The sequence below is a fragment of the Primulina eburnea genome, chromosome 2, assembly GCF_022965805.1.
Source record: "Primulina eburnea isolate SZY01 chromosome 2, ASM2296580v1, whole genome shotgun sequence".
Taxonomy (NCBI): Eukaryota; Viridiplantae; Streptophyta; class Magnoliopsida; order Lamiales; family Gesneriaceae; genus Primulina; species Primulina eburnea.
Window position 1 is genome coordinate 42,542,783 of NC_133102.1, and position 17,964 is coordinate 42,560,746.

At 36.3% G+C, this 17,964-nt stretch overlaps 3 protein-coding genes and 1 pseudogene across 6 annotated transcripts; 2 read left to right on the forward strand and 2 right to left on the reverse strand.

The window, feature by feature from the left end:
• Positions 1-276: 276 nt before the first annotated feature.
• Positions 277-735, reverse strand: LOC140824339 (uncharacterized protein At5g01610-like). The gene has a single exon (XM_073185939.1). It carries the CDS (start codon positions 733-735, stop codon positions 277-279), a length of 459 nt encoding a protein of 152 aa, XP_073042040.1.
• A 2,605-nt stretch (positions 736-3,340) lies between these two features.
• LOC140823341 (large ribosomal subunit protein eL19y-like) lies at positions 3,341-6,004 on the forward strand. Its single transcript, XM_073184628.1, has 5 exons — positions 3,341-3,538; positions 4,010-4,132; positions 4,967-5,280; positions 5,630-5,694; positions 5,772-6,004. The coding sequence occupies exons 1-5, from the start codon at positions 3,427-3,429 to the stop codon at positions 5,794-5,796; spliced, it is 639 nt and encodes a 212-aa protein (XP_073040729.1). The 5' UTR covers positions 3,341-3,426; the 3' UTR covers positions 5,797-6,004.
• A 3,927-nt stretch (positions 6,005-9,931) lies between these two features.
• LOC140823342 (probable polygalacturonase) lies at positions 9,932-12,931 on the forward strand. 4 transcript variants are annotated; one of them, XM_073184631.1, is made up of 6 exons: positions 9,932-10,089; positions 10,759-11,061; positions 11,178-11,298; positions 11,406-11,580; positions 11,672-11,742; positions 11,958-12,931. In XM_073184631.1, exons 2-6 carry the CDS (start codon positions 10,831-10,833, stop codon positions 12,635-12,637), a joined length of 1,278 nt encoding a protein of 425 aa, XP_073040732.1. In that variant the 5' UTR covers positions 9,932-10,089; positions 10,759-10,830; the 3' UTR covers positions 12,638-12,931. The 4 variants fall into 4 exon arrangements, with proteins under 4 accessions (XP_073040732.1, XP_073040731.1, XP_073040730.1 ...); XM_073184630.1 differs by having other exon boundaries at positions 9,933-10,089; positions 10,763-11,061; XM_073184629.1 differs by having other exon boundaries at positions 9,933-10,085.
• Positions 12,932-15,723: 2,792 nt separating this feature from the next.
• Positions 15,724-17,395, reverse strand: LOC140823343 (probable galacturonosyltransferase-like 7; annotated as a pseudogene).
• Between the last annotated feature and the right edge of the window lie 569 nt (positions 17,396-17,964).

Consider the following 17,964-nt stretch of genomic DNA (forward strand, 5'->3'; position numbering starts at 1 on the left):
ATACACATCTGATTTTGTTTTTTCTTCTGAAAATTCCACCTAAATTTTATATTAAATAGTCTCATAATTTTTTAGGATAAAAAATTATAATGCATGATTATGATCAGTAAAAAAAATTAATAAGTTGCAAATGTTCGCATAATAAACATTTCGATTCATTCTGCAAACTAACATTACAATCTGTTCTACGCGTGTTCTTCTTATTCGTCACATGCAGAAAACAAAACCTCACAACTTCATATATCATCGATCGGGCGGCACATGGAGAAGGATGAATCAATACGAGTTAATTATCTCCTTCAAATCAAAACAAGCCAAACCACCACCACATTGCGGGCACTCGTCGAAATTCCGTGCCGGAAAATTCGCGGACGCAAGCCCCACCGAAAACTCCAGGTTTTCCCCCTTCCGGTTGACCTCCACAATGCCCAGCCACGCCACCAACACCTTCACGCTCACGCCGCTCAGCTTCCGGAGCCTTCCTTTGGATATCACCCCCTTTATCACAGGCAGGTACCTGAGCTCGTACGAATTCTCCATCTTGAAGTGGCAGGAGCCGTTGAGCTGAGCTGAGAATTCTCCGGTGGCGGTGTTCAGGCTGTAGTCGACGGCGCCTTCGGGTAGAAGGCCAACCGGGAAGTCGTACTGCCGGAGAACTTGGTATGCCGAAGGAACAGTACTATTAGCGGATAACACGAAAAGGGAGAGGTAGAAGATGATTTCCCAAAACGCCATCGATCATCTATTAATCTCTTCTCTGGTTCTTCGTCTGAAACTGAGCTTGAAAAATATTGTGAAGGGTGGGGTGTCTCATTGCATGATGACATACGTGTTTCTTTTCTGTCCACGTGCATGCTTTTGTTATATTTTACACTGAATTTTAATTTAATTAAAATTAAAAACACAAGCGAAGTAAAATATTATATTTTACTTCGGATGTTTAAAAACACAGGTTTCACTGTTTTTTTTTTTTTTATATTTTACTTCGTCATATCAATTTTGATAAAGTAAAAAATAATGAAAACATTTGACACTGAAGTAAAAAGATGAACATATAAGTTTAATTAATTTAATATCGAATTTTAGCGACAGTTGAAGAAAAAACCGTCGCTAAATTATAAAGTTAGCGACAGTTGAAAAAAAACTGTCGCATATTTTAAACTAGAGAATGTTTTTCTAAAACCGTCGCTTTCTTTAGCGACGATTTAAATTACACCGTCGTTAAAATTAGCGACAGATAAGAGCAAACCGTCGCCGAATTAAACTTTTGCAACGGTTCAAATCAAACCGTCGCAATTTTCAAAAAATTTTCACCCGCCCATATTTCTTTCTATTTTCTTCCACCACTTTCTATAAATACATGCAAATTCTCTCCAATTTCTTCAACTTCACTTCACAACAATTAAATTTTTTCTCACTTACACGATTTTACAACTTCACAACACTTAAAATTTTTATTTCTTACACGATTTTACCACTTCACAATACTTAAAATTTTTATCTCTTACACGATTGTCCCAATTCATAACACAGATTTATTAAATTATTAATTTTTTTTATTTACCTCACATATTAACGACGGAATTCATGTTAAAAACTGTCGCTACTTAGCGACGGTTTATGTATAAGTTCCGTCGCTAAATAGCGACGGTTTTTAACATGAGTTCTGTCGCTAAATTTAGCGACGACCATTTATAGACCGTCGCTATATTTAATAAACCGTCACCTTCAAACACCAGCTAAAGACTTCAGTAATTTCAATCATACAACTTCGGTTATTATACGAAGTAAAAGATATATCTATTACTTCACGTCCATATACATCGACAATTAACTACCTTATTACTTCATATAATACGCGAAGTAAAAAGAGATTTTTCACATAGTACTGATTTGATTTAAATCCCAACCCTGCACCATAAATATTGCACCGATTCTTAGCCACATCGATCTCAAGGGCAATTGCAAAGCCGAGTATGTATCTTGTGAGACGGTCTCACGAATATTTATCGGTGAAACGAGTCAAGACTATCGATATTCACAATAAAAAGTAATACTCTTAATATAAAAAGTAATACATTTTCATTAATGACCCAAATAAGATATATATATATAACAAAATACGACCCAAAAGACCGTCTCACACAAATTTTTGTCCAATTAACCTTGAAGATGTGGCATATCCAAAGAGAGAGAAAGAAAATTCCTAATTGCGAAAATAATTATTTAATATCAAAATAAACTATATTAATTGACCAGTATGTTACTTCTGAGTACGGATTTATTTGTGAGACGGATCAACACTACCCATATCTATAATAAAAAGTAATATTTCTGTAATAAAAAAAATAGTTTTTTAATGAGTGATCCAAATATAGGATCTGTTTCAATAAATTTATCAATAAGACTGTCTCATAAGAGTTTTGTGTTAATATACGCACAAAATAATAACTAATTTTATGTTGTAGCCTAACTAATTATGTAAAGATTAGTCGGACAAATATATATAATTTATTAACTTATTTATCATGATTATGATCTTATGTCGTTCTTGATGTTACCTCATGAATGCAAATTTATCAAGAGTTAAGAAAATAACGAAGGTTTGGTCGTTTTATTTTTCAATTTACACAAGTAATTGAATAATTTTCACAATATTAGTATCAATAATAGGTTAATTATGATTACTTTTTAAAAGATGAAAGAGGGAAACTAAAAAGATCTGAAAATAAAAAAATAATTAAAGTCTGTATCAATTTTTTTAATATCATTTTACACTTGCATGATGCTTAAATTATTAAAAAGAATCAATTATTTCTCAATGAAATAAGGGGTTAGGAAAAAGGCTAGATGAGTTGAGGCCGGTGCTCGCACTATCGTCTTTTTTCGCTTTTGTAAGATAGATATCCAACTCAATTTAGTTCATAAAAAATAATATTTTTTATATCAAGAAATATTATTTTATTTTGTAAATATAAAACGAGTCAATCCGTCTCAAGAATACAAATCCATGAGACCGTACCACATGATACTCACTCAACAGTTTTCTACTATTTTATATGTAATAACTTTGAAAAAAAACCTATAATATTAGTTTACTAGAATTTATTCATTGAACCAATTTCATATAATTTATTTCATTTTTTTTTTCAATTCTATCATTTAAATTTAAATCACATTATCTCATGTTTATCCTAAGTTTATAACAAGTTATTGTCGTCGATATATGTACCCAGTGGCAAACCTGAAGAATAATCTAGCCCAAGCCCATCATCAATAGGAAATGGCCCAATAATAATACAAGAGAAGCCCAAGTAGAAAAAACCCCAGTGCAAAAGACCCGATAAGAATACCTAGGGCAGATAAAAAAAGCTCTTGTTCAGCTTTTCTTCCAGAACGGAGAATAGAGGCGGAGGGTAAGGAGAAATGGTGTCGCTCAAGCTACAGAAGCGGCTCGCTGCCAGCGTTCTCAAGTGCGGCAAAGGAAAGGTCTGGCTCGATCCCAATGAATGCAACGAAATCTCCATGGCTAACTCTCGTGAGCTCTCATATCTATATCACTCGCTCATTTGTTTTGCTCTTTATTTATAAAGTTTTATATTTTTAGACTTTCAATTTTTGGTATAACTTTTATTTTGCGATGTGTGTTCAGTTGATTGACCTCCAGGCTCCTTGTTGGTTTTTTGTTAGTTCAACACTGTGTACGGATAACTTGTTCTGTGATTCTATCATTTCGAATGGCACATGAAGGTTTAGGTTAATTAATCTTGTAATAGTTTTTAGCTGTGATTGTTAAGGTAAAAAAGTAATTGGTTTAGTCATTGGGCTATCAAAATGGCGAATTTCAATTTGCAACATGATTGAGAGGCTCATGATTTACGGGTTGTTCAAATTCATTTCTTGGCGATAAAGTTCTTACATCATTTGTAGCATGGTGGATTTTATGATATATTTTTGATTGCCATACATGGCTTTCGTTTTGTCAGATGCTCTTTTTTTGTGTATACAGGTCAGAATATAAGGAAGTTGGTCAAGGATGGTTTCATTATCCGGAAGCCAACTAAGATTCACTCCCGATCTCGTGCTCGCCGAATGAAGGAGGCCAAAAGAAAAGGCCGTCATTCTGGATATGGTATCGATTCCTCGTCTATGTTGAATTCTGAATTTCCACTCTTTCGTGTTTGACTAGTCACCAGTATGTCACTTTACAGCTTTCCTGCTGAGATCGTGCGATTAGTTTGATTGGTCATTTTGTTGCAATTAGTTTCGATTGGTCATTTTGTTATTTTTAATCCCTAAATGTGAAAATTTTAATGGATTACCTACCTATACCACAGCTTGCGGACACTTCAAATTTCAGGGCTATTGTGAAGCACACGTTTTGCCACTTTAAGCACGTATCAGAGTAAATCAGCCTTTTTTCTGGAAAAAAATCTGGCAGAGGAAAATGTGATTTCTGCTATTTATTTTTTAAAAAAAGATCAGAGGATATCTTAACATCATGTCGTCTCTGCTCCTTGCCATCGGATTTTAATTTTTGATACTTGGAAGATGAAGATACTGAATTCAATATTTGATATCTCATAATTCGTATATTTTTAAAAATTTGATTTGATTTTTATTTTTTTAGAATATTTTATTTAATGCGCTTATTTCCATAGAGCGTAGGCTGCGCTTTGCACTCAAAGCCCTAGGACACTTGAGCGCATTGTTACGCCTCACACTTTTATTTACTATGACCTAGGCTTTGATTGGTTTACATGCTGTAATATTGATTTTAATTATTGATGAGATTGAATTGAGAAGATCAATACTTCAATTGTTGATATTGTACCAACCTATTAATCCACTTATGTTTATGGGTTTTTTTTCTCCCATTTAGAAATTGGGTTCTTATGTTCCTGACCATCGGTTCACTTGGAGAAGTGTGTTACCTTTATTGAACATTATTTCTGAATTATTTCAGGTAAACGAAAAGGTACCAGGGAAGCAAGATTGCCCACGAAAGTTCTCTGGATGAGGAGAATGAGGGTTCTCAGACGTTTGCTTCGCAAATACCGGGAGTCGAAGAAGATAGATAAGCACATGTACCATGATATGTACATGAAGGTCAAAGGTAATGTCTTTAAGAATAAGCGTGTTTTGATGGAGAGCATCCATAAATCTAAGGCTGAGAAGGCTAGAGAGAAAACGTTGTCTGACCAATTTGAGGCAAAGAGAGCAAAGAACAAGGCTAGCAGGGAAAGAAAGATTGCTAGGAGGGAAGAACGATTAGCTCAGGTGATTAGCTGATGCATATTTTTGAGTATAAGTTCGTTGTTTCTATTTAGTTGCTTTGTGTTGCCTTTATATGGACCAGAAACAGGACTCCATCTCAGACACTGAATTTTCTGTGGAACTTGATATTGAGTCTGTTGCATTTTTTGGTCAGAGATTAGCGATAAATTAATTGAGTTGTAGTTCCATTTGTTTCATGTTTTTTAAGTTGATATCTGTTCGATATCGCCTTTTTACTTGGGGATGGATGCTCGGCGGTGCTGTAATTTTGAATTTTAATAAGTTCAATGTCATCTATATGATTTTCTATGCATTATGAATTTGAATGAAACCTTTTAATGTGACGTTACAGGGCCCAGGGGAGAAAGCAGCTAAGCCTGCAGCTGTGACCTCTGCTCCTACTTCTCAGACAACTCAGTAAGTGGCTTCTAAATATGTCACAATCAATTTATTTCTATTTTACTTGTGTTCTCATCATTTCAAAACTTGTGCAGGGTAACTAAGAAGTCTAAAAAGTGATCCTAGATGACTGATTCTATGTTTGGCAGCTTCGTGTCATCTTTCTTGTTTTGTTAGAAAGGTGGTCTCATAAGTTCCTATCCGTGCCATTTTGTTGTCGTTAATCACACAACTAAGGTGATTTGAGTGAAAGGAGTATTGGAATTAGACCAATTTGTTTAATCGTGGGATTGATTTTTATATGATTTTACACCATTTAGTGTTGTTATTTTTGGTATCGATGCTTTTTCTATGGCAATCTTGACACAGCCCAGCGTGAATTTCATTTGCCATTCTTTTGTCTATTTCAATGAATGGTAGTGGAAAGTATTCTTGTCGTTCAGATCATCAAGCATCCAACGGGCCATTGACTTGAGGTTTAAGCCAATTGGACTAGGTGCTCTGTTGTGTGGTGAAATTAAATAGAAGGGCAGTAGCATTAATTTAAAATGGCGGGGGCATAGTTATTTACCTAAAGAAAACGCCAGATGAAGAATTGGAGTCATCTTGGAAATTGGAATTGAACATGTTGCTTTAATTAATTCAAATGTTGGAGTGATCTTGGAAATTGGAGTTAAACATGTGGCTTGATTTAATTAAATTGTAGTAGAAACACGAGAAGGATGGATGGCAAATCGAGGGAAAAAGAGTAATCGGCAATGCAATAATAATTAAGCACTAAAGCAGTCACGGCATGTGTGTTTGGTTAAAATTGTTGATTGCTCGATAATTTTTTTTTTTTTATTGGGGAAAATGGTGGAATCTGGCGGAACCATGTAGAAAGCCGTAGAATGCAATCCCAGAAATCGCACCATATAAGTAATTATCCAGAGGGGTCAATCACCTTTTCTGATACTACAGCTTCTTAAATCCTTCATGATTATTGAGGACCCCAAGTTATATGCAATGCACCATACAAGTGTTAAGATATCTAGTAGAACAATGGTCTTGAAATGAAACATTGTTGATGTACCGGAAACTATTAGATTTACACGAGAATCGTCAGAGTTTTGGCGTGGGGTGGTTGTCTGGAATGACCAAGATATCGTGCCTCTAGCTCGCTCAGCCAGCATCTCTAGGAGGTTCACGCCCTATTTTGCCGAGTCGATGGCGGTTAGGAAAGGTATTTTGATAGCCCTTCAACGTCAGTGGACTAATGTATTTGTGGAAACAGATGCCATCAATGTGGTAAAATGGTTCTACAATCCCTCACCTGTTGCTGCAGAAGCCTCAGTCATTTCGTATCTCCATCGCTCTTCTTGCACGCAAGCTTTGAACTGAATCGTACCAATCGTGTTTCTCATCTTCTTTCAGTTGCCTCACATGGACTTTTGCAAGGGGTAAACTTTGAGTTCAAGGACTGATTGTCCTTTAGTTTGAGCTCATATTTAAATGTTTACTTGAATGATATCACATCATTTTTCTCTATTCAACACAGGCACGTACGGACTCCAAATCTGGAAAAAAAATAACATAGAGATCTTAACATAATATCTGATTTTTTTATTTTTTGTTATGGAGTATATAATACAGTGTTATGCCAAAATCAGAACATGGGGTAGATCCAATGGATGACCCAAATTTCCACAAAACCAGCACTGCAGTCAACATCGCCCGTAAAATTGTCCATTGGATGCCTACATGGTACAAATTGAGTCGTCAACCCGGAGTTAGTAATAATAACTAATACTAATTAAACTATCCAAATAATGTAATGTGACGTAGTTTCCTAGAAAACTTGCGTGGAGGAGTTGTGATTATAGAACTGTCAATTTTTCAACCTTGATACTTCTGCAAGTCTTTAGTGGGTTATATCTACTCTATTCTATTTATTTAAAAACAAAGGCATAATTACACAAGGTGCCTAAAAAAAGTAAAAATATTAACGAACTACCATACAAGAATCATATTTCCCAAAAACTTTTTATATAAAAAAAGAGATAATAGTATCGATGAAATGATGTGGAGGAAGTCTACATGTGGTAGGTGGGGCTTTGCCATTGGATGCTCCATTGTTTTTACCAAAAGTGGGGACATGCCACGTCTCTGTATTCAACGATTCAAGACATAGTCAATTGTTTTTTTTTTTTTTTGGATCTGTTTGATGTAACTAAGGTTGTATTGGAGGCGGCCTGGTCGAATTTCGATTTTAATACTCGATATTAAAATGTCGATAATTTTTACCTGATTTTTTTTTAAAGAGATGCGAGTCTCCACTGTCCATTCTTACTGTCTTTTGCTTCCACACTCGTACGAACATCATTCTTACTGTCTTTTGCTTCCACACCCATATATATTGGTCATCATACTTTGAAATCTTTAACATGTCACCCAACACATGTGGTCTGGGGTTGATGTGATAAGATTAAGGATATTACGAGTTGTCAGTTATGACAGTGTCAGAAGACAAGGTATGAGCCGACGTCTGATCATGAGCTGTGATTGGGTATTGAAATGATCATCATTACCTCTCCCTCTATAAATACTTAAGTACTCAAGTTTGCTCGATCATTTGGGGATATTACTTAACATTTTTCACAATAACTGACTAAATACTCATCATATAGCAGTTTCGTTTCTGTTGAGTGAATACTTGACTGACTTAAAGTATTGGAGTAGCTACGCCAAAAATCCTTCCAGCGCCATTGTTCTTTATTTTTCAATTGTGTAAATCATCTAGCACGGGCTCTCCCTGCTCGGTTGCTAGCACTTATAGGGAAGAAACACCACTCTTTTTGGTAAATTGTCCACCCAGCTGGCCAGCTCAAGCAATCTTCCCGGACGACATAATTTTTTCATGATAAAATATTGTGTAGAAATAACTTTCTTTAATTGACCAAGATAATTTTTCACAATTTAGCCCCAAAAATGCCCCTTCAATCCATTTATTTTCCTAATTTTGAGAATTGGCCTAAAATATATTTGTCCTTATTAGCCATAATATATATACAAATATATGTATGGACATGGAAAATGAGAAAAATAATTAGAGAAAGAAGTGGAATTAAAGGGAAGAAAACAAGGGAAGCAATGTGAGGACAAAAGGGTTTGGCTATTCCGGTGGGGTTTTCTTCTGGCAAATACACTCATGCCAGCCTAGCGTTTCCAAATGCCATCATTCACATCTTGCATGGATCCTATTCTCACTTCCACTCTTTTTTTTTTTGAAAAAAAAAAAAAGAGTTAATTCCAGTTGTCTTTTTTGTTTTTGTTTTATGTTTATGTTTATTAATGATTTTGGTATCTAGCTTTATTATTCATTAAATATGAATTTTCTTTTGTATATTTATCCATATATTTGAGAAGATGAAAAAAAAGTTGATATTTACACTTTATTTTGTGTTATCTACACTTCACTTCATGCGTAAAATATATATTAAATGTATTCACAAATGAAGAGCAAATGACAAAAATAAAATGTAAATGTCAACTCTAAAATAAAATCTATCACTCTTACGAAAACAAAATAAAAACAATAAAATACAAAATAAACATTACATAAAATAAAAAATCATTTGAATATATGATTACTTCACATGAATATTTTCCTAAATACTAATGTATAGTGGATAAGTGTCCAACAAGTTTAAAAAATCACTAAATAGATATTAAAATTATTTTTCTTTGAATAAATTATGATCGATAAAACATATCAATATTGGGTTTCATTATTTATTTATTATTATTATTTTTGGAACCCGCAACCGTTGTTTTTTGGTCATTCTAGGTAAACTCAAATAATCAATGTAATAAATTACAAATAATACTGATCAGGTAACTCACGTTAGACAAATATTACGTGACAAACTCAAAGTTGTGAGGATAAGAAACATAGATAGATTAAACCACTTGATTGTACATAACGTGAGCGAAAATAGTATTCCATATGCAAAGGAAAAAAACTAGAAGTCGTCAGCTTAGAGTCCACAAACAACCAACGGCCAAAGCCAAAGAAAAACAATTAGGGATGAATTATGGGGGTGATCAATGAATGGTTCATAATTATGTAGATAAATTTCACTTACTGTTGATTGAATCCCACATTCCATACAAGTAAAGAAAATTCCATTTTTATATGAAGTAAGAGCTGTCTATTTCTCATTCCGTGCTGTCCTTTTCATTTATCATCCGTTATTTTTTGTTTATATTTTCCTCCTTAATTGCCACTCATCATCATTCAATCACCGCACGTTTCCTTTCTCCTTCCTTCTTTCGGGCTTGCTTTCCGTTTTAGCTTAGTGTCGAGTCAAAGCTTCTTGGGTAGGGTGGCTTAGAATGAGGGCTTGAAGAAGAGAGACATGAAGAGGCTAGTAAGTACGTTGTGATTCTTATTTATGCTTTCTTTAGTTGATTAATGTAAGTTTTTTTTTAGTTTCTTGATTGTGGGTTTCTTTGATAATTTTCTTGGATCCAGTACTGTTGTTTTTTGCTTTGTGTGTATGTGGGAATCCTGCAAAAAGTAAATCTTGTCAGTGAATATGTGTTGGATGAAACTTAAAATTTCGCAGAATACTATTTCCAAGACCTTGAATCTTAACTTGAACTGCTGTTCTGTTGTTTTTTGCTTATTTGTTTTCCTTGATCTGATTGTTTTCGCTCTTCTTTGTTTGGTGAAGTGTGTATTTATTTACTTCAGTCTACATTTTGCTTCGAATTGGGCTTGATCTTCAACTTTCTGAGTAAGGATGCTGGTTGGTCTGTCTACATTGTCTGTAATAGACGCTTAATTCTTGGACTCTAGATCTAACGGTGGTTTATTTGTAAGTAGCAGTGAAGGGACTAAAATTTTTATCAATGTTCTAGACTAACAGTAATGTTTGTTCTCTTAATCTGTAATGTGGATGATTGAGCTATTTCTGAGCTCTTAGCCAATATATGCAAACAATTTATTAGGGGCCTGATTCTTGCAATTTCAAGCTAGTATCGAGTATGGCTTTAAGGTTTGATAAGCTATCTGTTTCTTTGTTACTCCTTTATTCTCAGGCAGTTTTGCTTCTGCTCCTGGTTTCGAGTTATGCAGCAGAACACAATGGAGAATGCAAGCCCACTTGGCCGATGACTCCCAGACCTCACAGTGTCTCCGTTTCCGAATTTGGGGCGATAGGAGATGGGAAAACCTTAAATACTTTGGCTTTTCAGAATGCTATTTTCTATCTGAGGTCCTTTGTTGACAAGGGCGGTGCACAGCTGTATGTTCCACCTGGCCGTTGGGTTATCGGATGCATAAATCTCACCAGCCATCTCACACTATTCCTTGAAAAAGATGCTGTTCTTCTTGCCTCTCAGGTGATCACCGTACTATGAAAAATCTTATCATGCTATCATGACAGCAGTCAGCAGCTAAGATTCCTGGTAATCTGGGAATATGAGTTATATTGAACTTTTATCAAGTATCTTTGCAGGATTATAGCCATTGGGATGTTGTTGGACCCTTACCATCTTATGGTCGGGGCCTTGAGATACCCGGTAACAGATATGGCAGCTTGATCATGGGACATAATTTAACTGATGTGGTTATAACGGGTAATGAAATTATGCCTGAAACTGATCCATTAGCTACTATTTGTGTTTTCTCACCATAGCAGTATTACCATTCTTATAGTAATTTAGTTCTCTTACCGTCTAAACAGGCAATAATGGAACTATTGATGGTCAGGGCTCAGTTTGGTGGAAACAAGCGGATGCACACTCCTTAAATTACAGTCGACCGCATTTAATAGAATTGATCGGCTCAGACAATGTTTTAATATCGAACTTGACCTTCATAAATGCACCTGCTTGGAATATACATCCAGTTTACTGCAGGTGCGTGCCAGTTAAACACATGAAATTCAATATGCCATGTTTGAAATGCTTTTGATTGCAAGATATTTTTTTTATTTGTTCCGTAATGCAGATACTTGCTGGTTCAGAACATTACGATATATTCTCCGCCTGAGTCGCCACACACCAGTGGGATAGTTCCAGGTCTGTCAAATAGTTAATGGCTCGTGCCTCCCAATGTGGATTTTGATTTTTCAATTGATCCTTGCTGATCTTACTTTATTTGACTATGGCATGTTCACCTTTCATTCTTTAATAATTTAAATGTTACCACATACCACGACTATATATTATTCATGTGTTGACTAGTCATAGTGACTCTATTGTTGGGAACCTTAAATAGAACTTTTCAAATCCAGATTCTTCTGAGCATGTGTGCATTGAGAACAGCAACATTAGCACGGGATATGACGCGGTTGTGCTTAAAAGTGGTTGGGATGAGTATGGAATATCATATGGGAAACCAACCAGCAATGTTCATATTCGATGGGTTCGCCTTAAGTCTTCTTCAGGATCGGGAATCGCACTTGGCAGCGAAATGTCAGGTGGCATTTCAGATGTATTGGTGGAGCACCTTGACATGCGGGACTCGTTGACAGGAGTTCAACTAAAGACAGCAAGAGGAAGAGGCGGCTATATCAAAAGCATATATGTATCGGATGCTTACATGGAAAATGTACAGGAGGGAATCAAGGCAACAGGTCAGTATGATTCACATCCGGATGACAAATTCGATCCCGATGCGCTGCCTGTGGTTAGTGGAATCACCTTCAAGAACATTGTTGGTGTAAATATCAGTACGGCCGGTACCTTTATTGGAATTGATCAATCTCCCTTTACTTCTGTATGTTTATCAAACATATCATTCTCAATCTCTTCTGATTCATCCATATCGTGGGTATGCTCCAACGTTGAGGGGTCATCGACCAATGTGTCACCCGAACCTTGCCCGGAACTCCAAAATTCAACTACCAATTCATCAACCAACTGCAATTCCTTCTCCCTCTCATATCCGAATAGGCAAGTAGCAGTCTTATGATACGCTGTGGCTGAACCTCTCCATCATTCATTCATTGCTCTATACGATAAGAAACAGTGCTTCCTCTGCCGATTCAACATCCCAAAACAGGCAAAAGCCAAAATGCTGGCCAAGAGAAAGAGAACTCTCTCCCGGGTAGTGTGTACAGTGTCGATTTCTTGATTTATGTGTAAGAAAAGTTTTGGTAGAACTCAAATACTTGTTTGTGTGGAGCATCATTCATTTCATGTCCATTAATTAGTCATGTTGTGTACAATGTAAATCACCGTTAATAAAACAAATTATTAGTATTCGGGGTGTGTTGATTCGTGATCTTGGCTCCATTGATGCTACTATTTATTGCTTAGATCGTTGGTTTAATGGCACGGCAGGTCTTAAGCATGCGTATGATTTCTTTGTTCACAAAGAGGAAAGATGGCCATGGAAACCTTTGATATCAAAGTCTTTTATCCTACCTAAGCACCGGTTTGCGCTTTGGCTCTTTGCACACGCTAAGTTTCTTACTCGGGATAGACTTGGGTTTGGATAATACATGTGTGCTGTGTACTGATGCACATGAGTCCAACGATCACATTTACTTCGGGTGCAGGTTTTCGAAGAATATATGAGATGGTGTTCGAGATTTGTTGGGCATGAAGAAAGGTATGGGATTGGCAACGACTGTCCTCAAAGCTTTTCGAGGTGTTTACCGAGGCAAGTCAACGATTAACGAGATGAGATGTATGGCACTTGCAGTTATCATATACAATGTTTGGAACACGAGGAATATGACGATTTTTGAAAACGAAAAGCCGGATGTTGACGCCATTGTTAAAAATATCAAGATTTTAATTTATCATTGTATTCCGAGTGCGATATATGTCATAGATGACGTGTAGTATGTAATGCAACGTTAAGAACTATGTTTTTGTTTTAGTATGAGGATATCCAGTGTTGTTGTACTTGTACAATTCTTTTTACCTAATTTAATGGAAGTAATTTCATAAAGAAAGAAAGAAAGAAAGAAAGAAAAGCACACAAAGAAGCACAAGAATAAGATTGTCTTCCACAAAGGAACCCACAAGAAGCACAAGAATAAGATTGTCTTCCACAGCACATAGCTGCTGATATATACATATCTTTCAATCTTGCATGATTCAATCGCTTATTCATTATGCTTCACTGTATGTTTACATTCACCAACTTTTCCACAGCGCGAATCATCGACTGTAGCAACTGGATTCTTACGTCATGAATGTACGGTTGAATAGTTTCAATTTCTAAGTTGATTGAATCTTCTTTTCCACATTCACTCACTCGAATGCTTGATCAAAGTTTTGACCGAACCCAAACTCATCTCCTACATTATGACTGTCTGAGAAATTTAACTTTTTAAATGTAGACAACATTTCTTGGTAAACTTTGATTCGTAAAGTTCTATATTATATTTATTTGCATTTGAAATTAATTAATTCGAGCTCGAATTCGAAAATATTCAAATTTTTCGTAAGACAAACTCAAAGCTTAAATTATTTTATTCAATAGTTATGAAGCTTTAATATTAAATAAATATATCTTCAAGTTTTTCGAGCAAAAAAGTTAAAACCATTTAATCTTCGAAGTGAACTCGAATATATTGATTAGAGTTGAATTCAACCCTTAAAATTTTTTTCATACTCGATTCTATTTATTTGCATCTCTGATTGGATCTCACTAGTAAATAGGCATCACGAAATGTTTGAGGACTTCACCATGTGATCTTGAACATTCTCTCTTTCTTTCTTTATTTAAATAAAAAATATTTAATCTGAGCTTTTACATTTTTTTTTCTGGAGGGTTCTAACTTTAGTATAGGACGACTCCTACAAGGACACAAAATTAATATATTTGAATACATACGTGTACTAGTAGTATAGGTGGTTATGAGCCCAAAAACAAATGGAGTTTGGTGTTTTAGGGTTGGGCAGAACCAAGATTCAGAAAATTTTATGGTACCCAAGTCCCTCAACCAATGATTCTTTATTCCCAGTTTGGTCCCCTGGCTGGGTTTTTGTAGCTGTAAAGTTCTGAGGGATACATTCAATTTTCTACCAATCCTCAATTCTCAACTCACGCAACAGCAAATCATATGTTACTATATGACCGAACATTTGCCACTTTATCAAAAGCTATAGCTGATGGTAATGGTTCAATTCGAATCTTTTAAACCGCACAGCAGCTCAAGTACCATGGTTCGATCGTTCTACCAAGCAGAGACAATTATTGCACCCAACAATCTCTCTCCCAATAATTACACTCATGCAATCAATGGGAATCGAACCCGTGACCTGGGCTCTGATACCAATTGTAGGACCGAGCGCTTTCCGCTTTACCAAAAGCTATAGCTGGTGGTAATGGTGCAACTCAAATCTTTTAAACCGCACAGCAGCTCAAGCACCACGGTTCGATCGCTCTACTAAGCATGAACAATTATTGCACCCAACAGTTACTTATCTCATTTAAAAAATTCTTCTTGTTCTAATTACTTCATGTCATGTAAATTGTATGTATATTCCTGTGGACTAAACATGTCATCTTTAGTAGCAAATTATGAAAACCAATCACAAGTTTCATGTTTGTTTTCGATTTTAGTTGTGAAAACCAACAAATTGCTTATGATCATACAACTAGTTCAAATATAATCTTTGGATAAAGAACATACCAAACCAATACAAATTTCATAATGTTAGAACCACTTGGCTATAATCATAAGTATACATGCATGCAGAATCGATTTAATTTGATCTCGTGGAATATCCACATAAGTAGGATGAAATAAACCATCTCATGCGTACAAATGATGCAGTTGAATTTCATATAATTGAGATGGTCTGAACAATTACAAGTCTTTTCGATCTTCTGATTTAATCTTCAAGTGTGTGATTCCGAGTTGTATTCAAAAGGATATTTGGTAGTGTCAAATGAGCTATACGTCGTCGAACGTAAATTACTCTACTAAAATCGAATCAAATGAGCTATACGTCGTCGAACGCAAATTATATTACTAAAACCGCGACCGCGATTAAATTGAATTTAAAATGCATAAAGACTTTCCATTTACTAAAATATTTTTTGTTCTTTTTTATTTTTATTTCAGGGGAAGTGATATACACGTAATGGTAAATATTTTAAACAAAGAAAAACAAAATGAAATGGAAACTAAAATATCCGAGAAAAATGAATGTTAGTTCTTGAGATCGAAAGGGGACCACAACGAGTCCAGCGGGCATGGCTGACCGGAGTCAAGCCGGTGCCACGGCTTGCCGCTGCCGCTCCAGTGTAGCAGGCTCACCGGACCAGGATGCAGGTCCCTGCAGCTCCCGCGCACATTGTCCCCTCCCAAACCGTGCTGGTTCCACCGGTGGTCGATCGGAGCCACCTGCCCGGCGAACACCAGCAGGTATGGCGGCAGCGAGCCCAGCTCGTAGATCCGGTTCGGGCTCGACTTCTGTATCTCCATCCACCGCTCGATCAAGCGGGTGTACCCGAACCGCCTCCAGTTGCCCAGATCTATCACCATCACACCCGTGTTGAAATAACAGGGGCGGCGGCCCGAAAACACGCCGGAGAATCCCGACCAGAAGTGGCTTGTGAAGTATTTCGTGAAATTGGCGTGGCAATACTCGGGTGCTCCGATGGTCTTCCTCCCTAAGCTTGTTTTCCAGAGCTTCGAGATGTCATCGACCACCACTAGATCGGAATCCAGGTAAATGACCCGGTTTACGCACGGTTCCAGAAGTTCCGCAAGATAATTTCTCGCATAATTTAGCGGCTGTTCAAGGGCTTGCCTCACGGAGCTTGAGATTAGGCCTCGAACCCGTTCCGGGTCGAAATAATATACTCTGAATTTCAACTCGGGGAAGGTGGAACGGACCAGGGATTCTAGACCCGTATCTGAAACAAGGAAATGGAAGAACACATTTTCCGGGCACCTTGAATGCCGGAGAATCGAATGGACGGCGGCGATTGAACCTCGTAGATATTCAACATCCAGAGTTATCGCTACATGTACCAGAGAAGGATCACAAACACTGAATTTCCCTGATTTCAATGAGTGGCACTCATCGGCATTGTGGAATGGCGGGACCGTCCGGAAGGTGGATCTTTCCCAATCGTTAATGGGTCCATGGAATCTGAATATAAATCGACTTGAGATGATCTGATAGCTTCCGCAGGATGAAAAGATTGCAGAGAAGGAGATAGCACAATAATCGCCATCGCCGCAGAGAAAAAACCCGAAAATCTCATAACCCACTGCATTTTTCTTCGTCGAAAGAATTCCCAACTCCTTTTCCCTGTGTTTTCGACGGGACTGAACAAAAAAGAATGGGAATGCCAGAATGGGGACAAAAATCCAAAAGTAACCAGAAAAAATTTCCTGGTTACTTTAGAAAGGAAAAAAACGAACAAAATGTGCTTTGCTTTCTGGGAATTTCTTCTGTCCTTTACGTGTGGACGAAGCGAAGCGATAAAGAATCAATCCATGAATTGGGAAACGAGATGCGCCAATATGCACCGACGAGCGGTGCAGTGAGTGTGTGGCATTTCCTGGTAAAGAAAGAAAGATTGGCGCTCACAACTGTCAGAGAAGAGTAGTTCGTGGGAGAGATTTTTGCCTTAAATATTGTTTCTCATTGTCATTATCCGTATCATTCACAATTACAAATCATCCACACTATTTATTTTCTTTCCTATAATCTTTCATTACAAATCAAATCAAATATATACAATATGTGAATGAAATCTTCTATACTTCCCTATCTTGTTACACAAATAAACCTTCTTTCATTTTTATTAGGCAAATAATTTTTCCTAGAGTTATTTTTTTTTATTTTATTTTGTGAAATATATCAAATTTAATGAAATTTTCACATATTAATTTTGTTAAAACGGAAATTAGATCTGATCCGATTTATGAAAAATATTATTTTTTTATGTTAAATATATTATTTTTAACTACATATATAGACCAAATCGATATATCTCATAGATATATTAATGAGACCGATTCACTAAATACTTATTCTAACACATAAGAGAACATAAGATTTTGTTAAGTAAATAACATCGTTAATCATCTGGTAAGTAGGCAAAAACTTGTGTTAGACGGTCTCACGATCATATTTGTGAGACAGATCTCTTATTTGGGTTATCCATGAAAAAGTATTACTTTTTATGCTAACAATATTACTTTTTATTGTGAATATGGATATGGTTGACCCGTCTCACAGATTAAGATCCGTGAGACGGTCTCACATGAGAGCTACTCTGGTAAGTAACTTCGACTCTTAAAAGGTTTTTATATATTT

What these genes read in the sequence shown, in the direction of transcription:
- LOC140823341 (XM_073184628.1), top strand. Translation starts at nt 3,427, where the DNA reads ATGGTGTCGCTCAAGCTACAGAAGCGGCTCGCTGCCAGCGTTCTCAAG. An exon ending in AATCTCCATGGCTAACTCTC is followed by an intron (nt 3,539 to 4,009) that starts GTGAGCTCTCAT and finishes TTGTGTATACAG; the next exon opens with GTCAGAATATAAGGAAGTTG. An exon ending in CCTACTTCTCAGACAACTCA is followed by an intron (nt 5,695 to 5,771) that starts GTAAGTGGCTTC and finishes AAACTTGTGCAG; the next exon opens with GGTAACTAAGAAGTCTAAAA.
- LOC140823342 (XM_073184630.1), top strand. An exon ending in AACTGATGTGGTTATAACGG is followed by an intron (nt 11,299 to 11,405) that starts GTAATGAAATTA and finishes CCGTCTAAACAG; the next exon opens with GCAATAATGGAACTATTGAT. An exon ending in ATACATCCAGTTTACTGCAG is followed by an intron (nt 11,581 to 11,671) that starts GTGCGTGCCAGT and finishes TCCGTAATGCAG; the next exon opens with ATACTTGCTGGTTCAGAACA.
- LOC140824339 (XM_073185939.1), bottom strand. Translation starts at nt 735, where the DNA reads ATGGCGTTTTGGGAAATCATCTTCTACCTCTCCCTTTTCGTGTTATCC.